Below are 16,594 nucleotides of genomic sequence, written 5' to 3'. Positions count from 1 at the left end.
TCTTTCAATCATCACCACCAACCCTCATCGAAGTCTCACAATTTCTCCTCAATTAAACACGGTTCGCACTAATTTGACCAGATTCGTCCGAACAATATCCGTAAAATTAGAGTATGAATTTGCAATATAATTATGATGGAAAATTTATTGTGGCATGTGATGAGTCACGAGAGGCATGAGAAGATGGATGGTGGTGTTTATCCTTAATTTACCATGTAAACTCCGAAGTAGTTAGTGTTAGACTATAAAACAGTAAAATCAATGTCTCACTCACTCACTCCGAACCAAACCACTCAACAACACTAGTACAAGCTAATCCAACCCACCTGGTATCTGCAGCCTCCACCACCAACCCTTTCACTTTCCTCTTCTTCTCCGATGGCAACATCACTCGCTTCTCAACTCTCCGTCGGCCTCCGCCGCCCATCCCCCAAGCTCGATTCTCTCAATTCTCAATCCACCCATTCCCTCTTCCATTCCAATCTTCGCCTTCCAATCTCTTCTTCCAAACCCTCCCGCTCCGTCATCGCCATGGCTGGCTCTGGCAAGGTACCCAACTCTTCCTTCTTTCTTCTTCTTCTTCTTCCCATTTTATTTTCTGGGGCAAAATAAAAATTAAATTTTTATTATTCCCGTTAGTAATTTTTATTATTTCAATTTTTATATAATACATGTCACTGTGATTTCGGCGGGCAATGTGATTTTCCTTGATGGGTTGGTTTGCTTTTATTGTTTATTTATTATACCAAAGTCTTCTGTAGCTGTATGTAGCTCAAAATGCTCTTGAAGGATTTTATTTCATATTTTTCTGTAAATCAATTTATTGATTCCAACATCTTATTCACTTGGTAGACCCAGGATTGATTTTTTGGGTTATAGATTGTTCATTTATGTTCAAGTTGTTGATATCCATTTTGCTAGTTGGTGATACTGATATTGATATTTTCTTCACTTCTTTGTGGTTTCAGTTCTTTGTTGGAGGCAACTGGAAGTGTGTAAGTATCTTTCTCTCATAGTTCTTTTCTTTTTCTCTGGTTGCGAGGTTTTTATTTATTGGTGAAATGCTATGCCTCCTTTAGGTGATTGAATACTTTACTGCTCTGGTTATTGTTCTTATTTTGACATGGGGATTTTGCACTTACAGCTGCACACTATGGGAATGTATGTTTTGTTTAGAATAAGTACTATTTAAGTACCCTTTGTAATCATGTCTCCTTATAGTTATTGAGCTTATTTTTCTGGAGTTTCCATCCGGGTATAAATCATCCCACTTTGCAACTTATGGCCTATGACTTGTCCCTATCTCCAGTTTTAGTAAATCTGGATAATAGTTACCAGTCTTGTTCACTCTGTAAAGCTCAAAACAACTTCTAGGTTGGTCAGAAACAAGTTTCATAAACTTACCCAAACACCTACATAAGTGCTTATGCTGTAAAATAAGCTCAAATTCTTCAAAACACAACTTTATTGTCTCTTACTGCCTTACCTGGTTTTTTGAAATTTTAGAGAGACACTTCCTTTTTGTGCTGCATTTGCATTGTTCAGTAGTTTTTATTTTATTTTATTTTTTATTTTATATGTGCTCAGCCACTTATAAGTACAGATGAAGTATTTGATTCTCATGGTTAAATGACTTAAATCATTACTTGTTAACCAGTTCAGTTGCCAACAACATTGCTTGCAATATCATTTTCTCCCTCAAAACTGACTTTATTTGTTTTTTATTACTTCTGTTGTTATCTACAGAATGGCACAAAAGACTCTATCAGCAAGCTTGTCGCTGACTTGAACAGTGCAAAATTGGAGCCTGATGTTGGTGAGAAATATTCGATCTTTCAATTTTATGAGCTTCTAGTTAAAAGCTTTAGAAGAAAACAAAAGTTTATATTATACTTCTCTACAGTTCATAAAATCCATAAATTGCTGAGTTTGAGAACAAATTTTTCCCCCTGCTAATATACTTGGCTTAGCTAAATGCTGATAAAACGCATTCCAATTTGAAATGGGGATACATTCCTTGGCGTGCTGTCCAGTATATAGATGTTTATAAGAGTTCAAATCATTTGTCAAGGAATTGAATCTAGGTATCTAGTGACCATTCCAGTAGTGAAAAGAGGGGGAAGTGGATGCATGGAAAGCCTTCCAATTATGGGTCATGTGCTGAGAATTCCTCTGTGCTTTCATCACAACTCATTGAACTTACCGGACGTTACATACTGACTTCCTATAGAGTTTTTCTGCACATGTACAATGGATTCAATAAGAAATATGTCATTTTTTTGTTAGTTCAAGGAGTCTTGTTGGTGAGTTTCAAAGACAGGGAGATTTTTGGCACATGATCCACAGTGAGAGGGTTCCTTGTATTTTCCCCACAAAAAAGTAGGTTTTGAGGATGTGGTTCATGTCTGATTACTTTTTTAATATATCTGCCATATTTTATTTTGATGAGATTTTCCGTTTTGCGAGAAGTACAGATGTTGTTGTTGCACCTCCCTTTGTGTACATCGATCAGGTGAAGAACTCCATTACAGATAGGATTGAAGTATCTGCCCAGAATTCTTGGGTGAGTAAAGGTGGTGCTTTCACTGGAGAAATCAGGTTAGCTTGTTCTCCTGTCATGGGTTAAATGATCTGGGACTCTGTTAGATGATAACAAATGCCCTTCTTTTCTATATTCGCATTCTCATTCTTGCTGTTCTTGATGTAGTTCAGATTCTTACGCCATTTATATTATTTTTCTATGATGGTCCTCTACTATGCTGTGATTTAACAACTTATCTCAGTCAATTAACTAATACAAATACCATCTGATTCATGTAGCGTGGAACAACTGAAAGACCATGGAGTCAAGTGGGTCATTCTTGGACATTCCGAGCGAAGACATATCATTGGAGAAAAAGATGAGGTAAAACAAATTCAGAAATCATTTACAGTAGCTTTCCCTAAGAATGTTATCAATATCTTTGTAAAAGATGCAAAATATTTAAGATTGTAATTGAAGAATGTCAACTCCAGTTTATAGGAAAGAAAGCTGCCTATGCTTTGACCGAGGGTCTTGGAGTGATTGCATGCATCGGGGAGTTGTTAGAAGAAAGGGAAGCTGGGAAAACATTTGATGTCTGTTTCCAGCAATTGAAGGCTTATGCAGGTGAAAGCTATGTTTCTAATCCGTTTTCTTTGAGGAAGAACAAGAAGAGGGAGGAGAATTGGTTTTGCTGATTGCTTCGATAACGTCGTGTATAATCCATTATATGCAGATGCAGTGCCTAGTTGGGATAATATAGTCATTGCATATGAACCTGTCTGGGCCATTGGAACTGGCAAAGTGGCCTTGCCCGAGCAAGCTCAGGAAGTACACGCAGCTATTCGTGATTGGCTTCAAAAGAATGTCTCCGCTGAAGTTGCATCTAAAACGCGAATTATTTATGGAGGTAGATCATTTATTGTAAATATAGTTGCATTTGCGCTTGTTGCGGTGTCAAATTTAAGATACCATTACATAAACTAGCATGCTTTATATATCATGTATTCTTGAGCTTAGAAAACAACTTTTGAAGCATTTGATAACTCTCATTTGGATGTGATGTACTAATATTCTGTTTTCAGGATCTGTGAATGGAGGCAACAGTTCTGAGCTTGCAAAGAAAGAAGATATTGATGGATTTCTTGTTGGAGGTGCTTCATTGAAGGTACATGGTTTCTCCAAAGTTTCTTTGACCCAAGTTTCTTCAGTCCAAGTTTGGAAATCATTGATTGCTGATTCAAACATGCTACTCTTTCTCAACTTATTATTTATACTTACAAGTTGATGTTGTTGAGGTGCAGGGTCCTGAGTTTGCTACTATTATCAATTCAGTCACATCCAAAAAAGTTGCGGCTTGATTACTTAATGGGGTTTTGATGATATGAGAGCATTAAAAGATAAAAAAGGGGCTAGTCTTATAAGAGGCAATAATGTGTGTTGTATTATTATAACAGTTTGGTCTTGATGGATCAGTAGGGAAAGCACCCTCTCAGTTTTCCAAAGAGCCAGTGTTTTTCTGGTAGCAATTAGAGATACAAAACATGTTTAAAGGCAATAAATATTTCTGAACTATTGTTGCTTTACATACTTCACCTCAATATTAATAAATGTTGGTTTTGTTTATGCTTTCGATTGTGAGCAAAAGCATTGTCAATGAACATGGAAGAGTCCAGATTTTTGGGGACAAAAAAATGCTCCTAATAATTTTATTGGCTTTGACATGGAAAAAAAGGTAATTTGGCAATGCAGGTCTTTTGTCCAAGGTGCTCTCTCAGTCATACATTTGAGATCGTTAATCTAATATTAGGGTGGTGTTAGGGTAAATAATGTGAGGAGATGTTGAATCTTAGTAATGAATGTTTTGGAACCATGGCTGGAATGTGATTTTAGCATAGTTTTTAAAACCGGGATAACTGATTTTCAGAACAGGTGAGAATTGACAGAAAATTGGTTGGTCAAAATCAATGTTATCGAGTCAGACCAAAATAAACTATATTTTTTTTTTCTCAAATTTTTGTTATTTTTATTTTATATTTGTTTAAAAAATTACTATTAAAAAGAGCCATGAAGAAACAAATATTAATTTGCAGCTCACCATGGCCATATCTATGTGACTCCACTCGAATTGGTCATCATGATCCAATTGACATAAGCACATTTGGTCAACCAGTACACAAATTATGAGCCTCACCACTGCACCACATACCCATCAACTTTCATGGTTACCTACTTTTCATTCAAAAGCAATACTTTTTTTCTATGATCTACTTAATACATATTATTTTTTCTCCCAATTCTTCAAATTTATGATGTGCATTATGATTTCTAAAATGTTCCTTTCAATATTTTGCACCATGACTTCTTGTCTAAAAACTGTCTGTATAATTGTGTATATTAAACAATTAACTGGCATATGGTTAGTTTACATTTTTTAAGTATTTATTTATAATTATTTTAAATTCTAAATGATAATATATTAGTTTTTAACTAATTTATTTTACACAAACGTAAACAATATTTGCACAACAAATCTATCTTGTGAAAGTTCATTAAAACATATTAAAAAACTCTTAATTTTTTTAATAACTTGGGCAATTTGATTTCATTAATGATTATTACTATTACTAATGGTGAAAATTGTTCTAGGTTACGAGGAGGTCCATTAATGATTGCTACGGCCCACATCCTTTTTTGCAAGCCCCACATTATTATATTGGGTACATTTAAGGCCCATTTTGAAAAATGAACAAAGCTTGTTCTCAATTTAGTTAATTGACGTACCTTATCATTTTCAATTTCATATTTGAAATTTTATCTATAAAAACTCTTTGGTTCGAAAATTAACATTTAGTATGTCAAATTACGTCATTCATATTCCAAACAAAGTACATCAGATCAGAGTTCTACTAAAGTAATCTTTAGGAAATTCTCACACACATGTAAATAAATATATTTTGGGATTGAATTTATAAAATGATTCAAAATATTTTATCGTTGGAATTTACAAAGTTAGGAAATTACATCACTAAATACCGGCCCCTACAATCTAAGGATGATGTCTTATTCATTGCATCATAGCACATGCTAAATCTCATTCATATCACATGCAGTATTTTTCTTTGAAATGAAATGAAATTTATTAAGCAACGGCAACAACAATGGCACCGCCCAGTACATTCGTATGAAGAAAAGCAATTAGCCCTGAGAGAACATCTTTCACCTAAATAGCATTACAATAATCATATACTAAAGCAAAATCAGTAGCTCGATTACCAGTTCTCCTAACGAAAGAAAAAGCAAGGAAATCGAAAGCAGACACTAATGTCTTACCGTCGTGCAAAGCATAAGTAAAACAAGACACATTAGGACTCTTCTCCCAATATTTTTTACAGCATTTAAACTTGTGTATAAATTTATGATTTGAGATTAGGTAAAATTGTTAAGAGGTTCGTTCAATTCCTTTTACAAATAGTAATATGTGATTGTGATCCTCATTACTCTTACATATTTTAACTATATTATATAGAAATCAAACTTTTAATTTTTCTCTCGTATTTGCTTTTTGTGTTCTTTTCAATGAGAGACCTTAACTTTTTATACTTTGTATTTAAATCAACATTTAACATGTGTAAATCATGTTGAAAGTATACTTATATTTACAAATACCTTAGCATGTGATGATAACCATTAATCAGAACAGTTAAAGCTTTTACCTACAAATTTCACAATAGTTGGAATACGGATGCTCGACATGTCGGGAACTAAAAACAAAATTTTATGTACTTTTTCACTGTGAGTTCTTGGCCACCCCTTTTTCTGCAGATGTTTCTATAATTTTGGTAAAATTGATGCTATACACACAATAACATTCAACAGAATTCAGTTAAAATTTACCGGTATACATCAAAGTGGTAACAATATTTCATCTATCTTGAAATCAACAATACTAAATTTTTTCTATCAAAGCTTCAATAAAACATTCAAGCTTACATTTTTTTATTACTTTTGAGGAAGCTAAATGCTTTAACTCAATCAAATTAAGGAGTGTTTGTAAATTGAATTAGATTAACTTTAAGGAGTAATACCATCCAATTCAATCCCATGAGTCTTTTATTTTATCATTTTATCCACTTTTATTTTGACCAATTATTTCTATACATTTGGTAATTGTGTGATTAATTTTTCATCCCATGATTAGTACACGAAGTAGTAGATGATCATTTTATCTAATTAGTTATGAATATTAATAAATCAAATTTTTAAATTTTTTAAATTCAATTTAATTTAATTTTGTTATTTCTTAAAAGATATAACGCGACTCCTGAAAATAAATAAAAGCACTATAGTAAGACTGGAGAGATTCAGGTTTATAAAGAGTGTGGACCATGCACGGCTCCATTTCCCTTTTGATAAAAGTGGATGGCACAAGACAAGATGGTAAGGTCCAACCGTCCTATAGAAAAATAATTGATTCCCACTCATTCCAGGCATTTACTACAGACAAATAGGAATAGAAGAAAAATTGTAAGAAATATAAGTATGTGATATATTCAAATTTAGAAAGCTTTTAAACCAAAAACTTCTTGCTAATTAATTGGTAGATAGTTTAATATTTTAAATATTTAGTTCATGATTGATTCGATCTCTACATAATATATATGTAAAACTTTTTTAAGCCCAGATCATTCAAATAAATAGCAGGTTGTACTACAGGACAGTTGTTTGTAATTAAACAATAATAGAGATATGATGTGCTTCATGTGATTGTTCTAGTCCTTTCTCTATTACACCGTTTCTGCATTCATTCCCCCTCACATTAATTCAATTTTCTAGTACAGTATGTCGATCGATACTGTTACCCTCTCCCTATGAAAATAAGCTATTCAGTTACCAATCCACAACTTTGGACCCACTTGTAACATATACTTACATACAATCCAAATTAAGGTCGCGTTTGAAACCTACATTTCTTAGCTTCTTTCCATAAATATTAAGCTCGCGTTTATCCAGGGTTGACTCAACCCTAAATGAGGTCTTAAACCAACTTTAAAGTAGGTCTTTTTTTGGGTCCTTTTGACTTAATATTAATGTTTAGTTTTTTATGCTTTTTTTACTTAATAAAACAAATATTTTTTAAGGCCTTTTTTTCCTTAGTAAATTTTTTTTTTGGGAGGCCTAAAACTCTTGCGTGGGTGGCTTTACTCTTGGACGACTCTACATTTACCAAACATATTTTTGACTATCATCATCATAATTATCTCGTCATACAAATAAACTCAGTATCACAGCATGATTAACAATTATTTTTATTTTGAAAATCTCTACACGATTCTTTCACAAAATGATAGGGTTAATTGCTTAAAGTGTTTGTTTTGGAGTTGGATCGGATCAGATCGCGTCGATTCAACTCATTTCCGATTATGACCTTCAACAACCCTTATTTGGACTGGCGATGTGTCCTCATTGTTTCCTTTAATATATTCCCAAACTGAGGGTGTTTATGTCATCTCGCTCTATCAAATCACATGACTACAGTACAATTGAGACAAGGGCGCGAAGCTCGAGAACGTACCAGATATTTATAACAACCTCGAATCTAACAAAGAAAGATAAGACATCTACTATGACAGAGGAGTTGCGCCAAAACACGAAGGCTTATATTGATTCAACCGCCCGCACTCACCGGAAGCTAACTGCTCACTATTCCTCTTCAATCAACACTCATCTGAATCCGATCAGTGGTGATTCCCAAATTCCACAATTCTTAAAATTACTAAAAGCTTATTTTAAAATATTTAAGTGGTATCTACACCTCACATACATTGTATTTTTTTTCTCCATTATTACTTCACATTATACATCACATTTATAAATTTCTCTCATTCTTAATTAGGTGTATACATTACATTTTTTTTTTTAAATGAGTCAATACTTTACTCTATTCTAGCCAATGAGTGGATTGTCCTTTTAACTTGTGATTCTACTAGAAGTGTGTTGAAACATGGTGAAGGACAGACTAAATTAATGTAAATGTTTGTTAGTTGAAAAGGATTCATAAAAACAAAAATAAAAAGAAGTGAAATAAAACATCCAACCAGACCCAAATAATTAACATTCAATTTCAATGGTGGAGCTGTTTGGAACATAACTTACATGATCATCAACCATACAACCATAGAACCACAGATCAACAACAGCCACCAATTCATTCAACACAAAAGAAACAACTCCCAATTTTTGAAGATAAAATAAAGGACAAGAGTGGAATGAAACATGATGCACAAAGGAAAAATTCAGAGAAATTCAATAATACACAATTTTCATTTTCACTTTCACTTCCCTCTAGTAGTCAGTAGTAGGAAGCTGTTCATGGGTTTGGCTGCCAATGAAAACCACCTCATAGATAAGTCCAGCAATACCACCACCAACAAGTGGTCCGACCCAGTAGATCCAGTGGTTAGACCAGCTCCAGCTCACGACGGCTGGTCCGAATGACACGGCGGGGTTCATGGATGCTCCGTCGAATGCCCCACCCAACAAAATGTTAGCACCAACAATGAAACCAATAGCAATAGGTGCAATAGTTCCCAAACTACCCTTCTTGGGATCAACGGCTGTGGCGTAAACTGTGTACACCAATCCAAAGGTCATCACGATCTCCAACACCAACGCGTTCCCAACTCCAACTCCAGCTGAAAGACCGAAAGCAGGTACAGCCTACACGCGATACACCATAACAAAACCCACAGTTAGAAAAAATAATTAAAAATTTAAAAAATAAATCAGAGACGGTTATGAATGGTGGTGACGGTTATAACGGCCTTACGAGTCCGGTGACGAAGGCGAGGAGCAAGGAGGCGACGATGGATCCGAGAAGCTGAGCGATGATGTAGATGACACCGCGGAGGAAGGAGATGTTACCGCCGACGAAGAGGCCGAAGGTGACGGCGGGGTTGACGTGGCCGCCGGAGATGTTGGCGCTGATGGAGACGGCGACGAAGAGGGCGAATGCGTGGGCGATGGAGGCGGAGATGAGGCCGGCGGGGGTGGCGGCGCCGTCGTCGGTGAGTTTGTTGTAGGCGATTCCGGAACCGGAGCCGGCGAAGACGAAGATGAAGGTGGAGATGAACTCAGCCAAGGCTGACCTCAAGGTGTCTGGGTGGGTTGCCTCCTGAGGGGCACCGATGGCGATGTTGCGGATCGGCATCTTCTTCCGGCGACTGTAGGAAAACGATGATCAACACTCACTGTGAGAAGAAGAAGAAGCTCACTCTCTGTTTCGCTGTTGCTGCTACTGGTTTTTTCAACCTCCGTTCGCTCTGTTATATGGACAAGGATCTGCCTAGACATCCACCGGCTATTCCCGGTTACCGGTTACACTTCTTCAATATTTTGGATTTCTTTTAAAAAACTATTATCGCATCTGATCCGTCAGCTATGAGATTAATCATCTCGAGACTCAGATAAATTATATTAACTTCTAAGAAATCATTATCTATACATAATTCAGTTGCTTAAGAAGCTCAACTATCTGAATTAGATGCTTAAGAAGCTTAGTTATCTGCTAGTTACCAGCTATACGCAGGTAATATTGAAAATGATTAGTTCCAAAAATGAGAGGAATCAGGTTGTTAAAAAGCACCAAGGCAGAAAGGAATGAATCCTATTTCATGACAGGCTGTGACATGTTATTCAATTGTAGTAATTATTTTCATTATTGTGTTTCTATTTTTTTTTCTTTCTTTTATTTGGGTTTTAATTTTGAATTTTTTTAATACAGAACCCTAGTACCCTACCACTGTTGCTCTCATACAGCGAAGCATTCCGGCGTTACCCGTCCCGAGAGTGACACGTGTCGTTGGTGGATAAGAGCCACGTAGTGCCAGTGATGATGGGTAATTATATCTGGTCTTTTTGGTTTTCTGGATGGTTCCTCACACCATTAGCACCTATTTTAAGAATCTTTAAGACGTGCAAGGATTTTGCAAGATAGTGAAAGTAATTGTGAATTAACCGCAAGATGTGACGGATTGTTTTCAGTTCACGGTGTACCGTCGGCAGTTTATGAGACTGATCTTTTGAGGGGCAGCTGTGAAACTAATTTCTAAAAAATTTGTGATTATGTTATGTAGATAGATCCTCTCAATAAATCATTCATCATGCGCACTGCTCATTAATCTTTTAGAAACTTAATTATATTATATATCTATTAGCCGTACTTAATCTTCTTAGTGATGTGATGGATTATTTAATTAATATTAATCTATAATTTTCTATAATACCTTAGTAATTATCAATAACAAAGTGAGCATATGGGATAAGAGGGGATAAGCACTGTGACAGTGTGAGTGGAAAAAGAAGGTATTATTAGCAGATCGCGAGTGACACGTTGATGAAGTATATTTGTTTATTTTTAAATTGCACGTAGCATGTTTAAATTTTTAATCAATAATGTTATCTTAACAAACCATTTCCACCTCCACCTCATGTAAAGAAAAAGAAAAAAAAAAAGTAATAAGTGATATGATTTGTGATGTGACAGGAAATGCAATGCAGAGAGATATAGGAAGAAAAATGTGTGGAAATGAGATGGAAGAGAAAATGAGGTGTGTATATATCATTACTCATTTTTAATGGGAGATTTGCATAAAGTTTACCTTTTTACGGAAAAGGTCTTGAAGAGTTTTGAATTTGGTTTTACGCCATGATGATTCTTCTTGGGATTAGCTTAGCTGGTCCCCTCAATTATTTGCAAATCAGTGATTTATTACTTACATTACAAACAAACTCACCTGTATATTCTGTATAGACGATCGAGGTATCTGATCATATCTACTCTCCATAGGAGTATTTTTGTGATGTGGTTAATATACTAAGATCAATTTTATCCTAATATATTTTGAGTAGATTCCTAAAATTAATCTTAACCCAAATAATTTACTTTAATTAAATAGGTAAGTTAAGAGTTCCAGAGACGTTAGATTGGTACTGAAATCGTCATTAATTTTTCAATGAACATTCAATGTATTGGATCATGTGTTTTAAGTTTATTTATTGAGATTATACATGTGTCCAGACGATCGAATTCGGACTATATATTTATGGAGTATATGATTTGCCAACTTAGCCACAATCACTAGCTGTTAATGATTGCAGTATCATCCGTTTAAATATGTTATCATCAGTGGCGGATCTAGGACCCGGGGTCAGGGGTTCAAATTTTTTAAATGAACACATCGGTAAAAATATAATTAAAAAAACTTTAACATGTTTTATACATCAGAAATTATACAAGTCATAGTTGTGCAAATAGGTGAATTTTTTATGCAAATAGGTGCAAAACTTGGTTTACTAGTATAATTTAAAATTTTCAGGAGGTTCAAAAAAATATTATATAGGGTAAATAATTATTATAGCTAGGGGGGTTATGTGCAATTTTTTTTTCCAGGGGGTTCAATTGAACCCCCTCACTCGGAGAAAGTCGGTTACCTTTTGAATCAAAGTAGCGCCGAGTACTTCGACTACAGGGGGTAGGGAAGCTTCGTAGACAGCTTCGCGTCCTCGCCGCTTCTTTCTGGCGACGGGATTCTCAAGTGGGTGGCTTGGTAAGCAAGCTACCTTCAGCATCGGTAAAATCCCTATAAATAATAGGCCGGAATGGTGGGGAAGGAGGCCCCCCTACTTCAATGGAAAGGGGGGAATCACCGTTTCACAGCCGCTCCTCTACAACTAACTACCTTTCGCCCAACATGATCACGAACGAAGACAGAGAATTGCGTAGATAGAGGGACGAAACCAACCAACCCACTTGTCCTGATCGGAACGATTGAAGAAAGAAAGAGAATGGTGGCCCCTTTCGCCCAGGGGGCATCGTCGGAGAACAATGTCGGGGACAGGGTGAGAACCTTCCGTTGGTTACGCCCTTTAATTAAGTGTTGGTTCTTTCTTAGATATGGAGATAGATCCAGATAGAGATCTATATCTATCGAATTGAACCCCCCTCACTCTAAGCTACATCCGCCACTGGTTATCATCAAAATATTTTATCCACAGTCCACTAATGCCAAAGTTAATTACACCCTATTTCTTATTTATGATCTTTGCGGTTTTGGTTCCAAATAATTCAATCTGTTTTGCATCCAAATAATTGACAAAGTAAGTTTACTTGGGTGGGTTCGGTTGTAACGTTCATATTATCATGCATAAAAAAACAAATCATCAAGTGTGACGTAGTGATTAATTTATTTTGTCCGTTAACTATAAGATTGAGAGTTCAATTCTTACTTATGAAAATGAGACGTATATTATCATCAATTAATTACTGTTTAATGCACACACCAGAACGAATAAATTAATTATTATTGTTGGTCATAAACACCATAAGTACTAAAAGATGTATATAAAAACAAAAACAATGTCGTCTCCTTTTCTTTATTAGTTTTCCATTTGCCGAAAAATAAAATATATATTAGAAATTAGAATGCTGATAATTATATTCATCATTTTCTAATAAGGGCCGGCGCTGCTTTTAAGTTTTTTAATTACATCTCCACCAAATTCATGAGAATATCATTTTAAGGGGTTCAAACATGAAATTATAAACAATTAGTAAAATATTCGAAACCCATACATGGCTGATCAAATTCAAACAAAATATTGCTAGCTGATGAGGATATGTAAGTATAGAGGAATCCGATGAACCACTTCAAGCTCTTAATGGTTTATTAATTTGACCTTGAGACAGGTGTTTTAATTAGTTTGGAAATTAGCTTTATAGATGGTTACTTTAGAGAATCAAATAAGTAATCACAGTCATTAATTATAAATTAATTATTGAAATGTAAGTAAACCATAATTGAGTACAAATAGAGGGTTCGTATATTTATACAAATGTATTTGTAGAGTGTCCAGAAATTTCACATTAAGTATAGATATGATCAATGTGCTTATAAAATATATAACAGTTTTCACATTTTAAGTAGTCCTCAAGATATTTCAAAAAAAAAAGTCCTTAAAATAAAGTTGAGTCTGTTCAAAAAAAAAAGTTGAGTCTAATCTGAATTCTAAAATATAGTAGTAGAGCATGTTCCAAAAATATGTTTATTAGAGAGTATCAATATGAGCAAAGCTATAGGGCACGAAGGAAAACAGACACGAGTAACACGATTGGGCAATCTAACCAATCAAAGTCGGTGAAAATAAATTTGAGGAGAGAGGAAAATCAAGTAATTAATCAACAAACAATTGAAATGTTCATTGTCATGACTTTCGTGGACGGGTTCCTCGTGTCTTATAGAATTTCCCTATCAATATATAAGTCACTCGCATATGTTTATTTTTGTAAATATAAGTCCAACCATGCATAAGCGTAAAAAGTGTGTAAAAAAGTCTAACATTTAGTGCCAAAGCTAGGTCCAAATAAGTATTTATCAATTGTAGAATAATCCTCACATCACATCTAATTGTTGAGGTAAAGTTAGATACAATCTGAATTTTCCATGTGTAAAAAAAAATATAACCTGAATTTTAAAATAATAGCGGTGTCTTTTGTTAATTAATCAGCCTTATCCGGAGCTGTTAACTAAAAGTCTAAAAATATTTCATAATAAAAAAAACTAAATATTAAGGATATCCGGTAGCATATGCCAGCTCAATTTAATTTTGTGTTGATATAGTTGATATATAAGTTTCTTAGTGAGTCTCTCTATCTATATGATGAAAGCAAATTAAGAATAGAATGGCCCACTAATGGGATCCAAAGTCCAAACCTCACAATAGAGAGAGAGCAAGTTTTAGTTTTTACTAAGGGCCTAGTTCTGAAACAAAACACTAACATCATATCCTCTGGTTTTGTCCAGAGCATTGGCATAGTTTATTAATGATTAGGTATATGCACATGAAGTTATGAGGCTGAGATTGATTTGGCGCTCGCAGAATCAGCAACTTGTGTATAATTAACTTTGGTCAACATGATTATACAGTAATACCATCAATTAACACAATCAGTCGAGAAAAAGAATACAGTGATAAGGACTAAATATATTTAATAATTAACCACCCCACATCACATGAAATTAGATAATGAAGAAATTGGGCATAGCCATAGGAGTAGAGGACCACCAAAACCAGAAGATGATGATGAATTTGCTGTGTGTTTGAACGGAGTGGTAGTGTTGTAGCATTGTCCTTTTCTGTGGTGATGATTAAACCGTCCAAAAAGCACCACGAAGCAGTTAACATCACACACCGACCATTTTATAATCTTAATCCAAAATTGATAGAAAAATGTTGCGGGTGGTAGCATTAGAGCTTAGTTTATAAGTTTATACTCCACTCCATGGCTAAATGATATTCTATTCTTATTATTTGTTTCAACAACCAGGTTACAACTCAAAATTCATACGATCATGCTGACAATATTGACATTTAATAAGATTTTAATTATGATATATTTTTTTTATAAGCTTAATTATGATATATGTACTAAGTATAGTTTTATCTGTATTCAGTAATGTTCAATGGATATACGAAAGTCACTACATCCGTCCTTTATATATGAGGATTATAGTGGTTTTTGAACCCCATAATCTGCATTGTATATAATTTTTTTTTGTGGTTTGGAACAATAACGTCACAAATATTTTGTAATTATTAAGGAATGTTCAAAATTCATATGATCGGGTGCGGATTACACTAGTAAAAGGTGACTGTTTGAACGTTAAGGTTGAGAGTTTAACTCTTATGAGCCGCACTTTTAAAGAGGTGATTTTAACATTCACCACACTCGATTTAGAATTGCGAGAATAATTTAACAAACTCAAAAAAAATCACACTATATATACTTTTTCTTTTACTCTTTGTGTTTAGCGATGATTGTCGCAATCGCAGCTAAATAAGTATGGAACTAATATTTAGCATCACAGGGTCTAAATATCATAATTCTAGTTTTATTATATTGCTTATATTTTAAATGATTATGTTGAAAGATTTCAAATGATATGGCTGTAACTTGTAAGACATTTTCAGGGTGAAAGCTATAGTGTTTATCAAATGATGAAACTCAATAAAAACTGAAGAACTAGTCAATTTAGATCGGATCGAATCGGATTAAATTACTTTATATTGGATAAGATGTTTGAAAAAAAATATTTGATAAGAATGAATTAATTTTAAGTTTACAATAAAACAAAGAGGATGATTAAAAACAAAAATAAAAATTAGACGAAATAAAAAATTTCCAGCTAAGAAATGCAATGAGAAAAGCATGAAATAGAGGAATAGAACGTGGCATCGGCGTGGAAGTGGGGCACAGTACAACGTGCTGAATTTACAGGCTCACTGATTGGCCAATGAGTCCAAACACCAATTTCATTACAGCTGTCATCACGTGACCATTTCGATCTCCTTGATAGGGGCGCCACGCTGTCAATGCCAGAAGATCAGACACTGCGAATTAATCACCATTTTTTTCCGGTGTTGACCAAGATCGATATGTCACGGTTAAGACTAATCTCTCAATTCACAATTCACTATAAGTGCATTAAGTGATAAGAGACTGATTAAAGAAACAGTTTTTTTCATTTACAATTATTGTATATCAAACTTCAGGCTGCGTTTGGTTACTTCATTTGTTCATTGCTTTACTGTGAGTAGGTTTTCTTTCTGTGTGCATGAATTCCAGAGGTTGGTATACTTTGTGCGTTCTTTGGACCTTACTAAAACTGTTGTTAGCGGCAAACAAATTGAAGGTGGGGCTCAATCATTTGTTTGCCATGTGCGTGCAATCGACCAAAAGCGGAAAGGAAGGAAAAGTAGGGACGAAAAGGAGAGCTAATTTTGGGAATTTAATTAATATTTTATAGTAGATTTTACTTTTGTTGAAGAAAAATTAACGGTTTACTTTGTAGAATGTTGGATTTCTCATGTAAAGCCAAAAACCACACATTATCAGATTGGTTATTGAACCCGTCGACACACCGATTTATGATCAATAGTTGGATCCAATGCAAAATGATACAAATTAGGGTTAGCCAAATGTCGGGGCTAATAAAACTAATCCCACTTACAGTT

The 16,594-nt window shown here is 34.6% G+C and overlaps 2 protein-coding genes across 2 annotated transcripts; one reads left to right on the top strand and one right to left on the bottom strand.

Moving 5' to 3' along the window:
* The first annotated feature begins 264 nt into the window (after positions 1–264).
* On the top strand, positions 265–4,147 carry LOC130730297 (triosephosphate isomerase, chloroplastic). Its single transcript, XM_057582260.1, has 9 exons — positions 265–549; positions 969–995; positions 1,747–1,816; positions 2,475–2,598; positions 2,821–2,905; positions 3,016–3,148; positions 3,258–3,431; positions 3,607–3,689; positions 3,826–4,147. The coding sequence occupies exons 1-9, from the start codon at positions 379–381 to the stop codon at positions 3,880–3,882; spliced, it is 924 nt and encodes a 307-aa protein (XP_057438243.1). The 5' UTR covers positions 265–378; the 3' UTR covers positions 3,883–4,147.
* A 4,459-nt stretch (positions 4,148–8,606) lies between these two features.
* LOC130730296 (probable aquaporin TIP-type) lies at positions 8,607–10,105 on the bottom strand. Its single transcript, XM_057582259.1, has 2 exons — positions 9,351–10,105; positions 8,607–9,241 (listed from the first exon to the last, which is right to left on the bottom strand). The coding sequence occupies exons 1-2, from the start codon at positions 9,729–9,731 to the stop codon at positions 8,867–8,869; spliced, it is 756 nt and encodes a 251-aa protein (XP_057438242.1). The 5' UTR covers positions 9,732–10,105; the 3' UTR covers positions 8,607–8,866.
* Positions 10,106–16,594: the final 6,489 nt, after the last annotated feature.

The sequence above is a fragment of the Lotus japonicus genome, chromosome 1 (assembly GCF_012489685.1).
Source record: "Lotus japonicus ecotype B-129 chromosome 1, LjGifu_v1.2".
In the NCBI taxonomy this organism is placed as follows: Eukaryota; Viridiplantae; Streptophyta; class Magnoliopsida; order Fabales; family Fabaceae; genus Lotus; species Lotus japonicus.
The sequence above is the reverse complement of the archived record's forward strand: the minus strand, read 5'-3'. Positions and strand labels throughout refer to the sequence as shown.

What these genes read in the sequence shown, in the direction of transcription:
- LOC130730296 (XM_057582259.1), bottom strand. Translation starts at nt 9,731, where the DNA reads ATGCCGATCCGCAACATCGCCATCGGTGCCCCTCAGGAGGCAACCCAC. An exon ending in TCGCCTTCGTCACCGGACTC is followed by an intron (nt 9,242 to 9,350) that starts GTAAGGCCGTTA and finishes TATCGCGTGTAG; the next exon opens with GCTGTACCTGCTTTCGGTCT.
- LOC130730297 (XM_057582260.1), top strand. Translation starts at nt 379, where the DNA reads ATGGCAACATCACTCGCTTCTCAACTCTCCGTCGGCCTCCGCCGCCCA. An exon ending in AAAATTGGAGCCTGATGTTG is followed by an intron (nt 1,817 to 2,474) that starts GTGAGAAATATT and finishes CGAGAAGTACAG; the next exon opens with ATGTTGTTGTTGCACCTCCC. An exon ending in TTGGAGGTGCTTCATTGAAG is followed by an intron (nt 3,690 to 3,825) that starts GTACATGGTTTC and finishes GTTGAGGTGCAG; the next exon opens with GGTCCTGAGTTTGCTACTAT.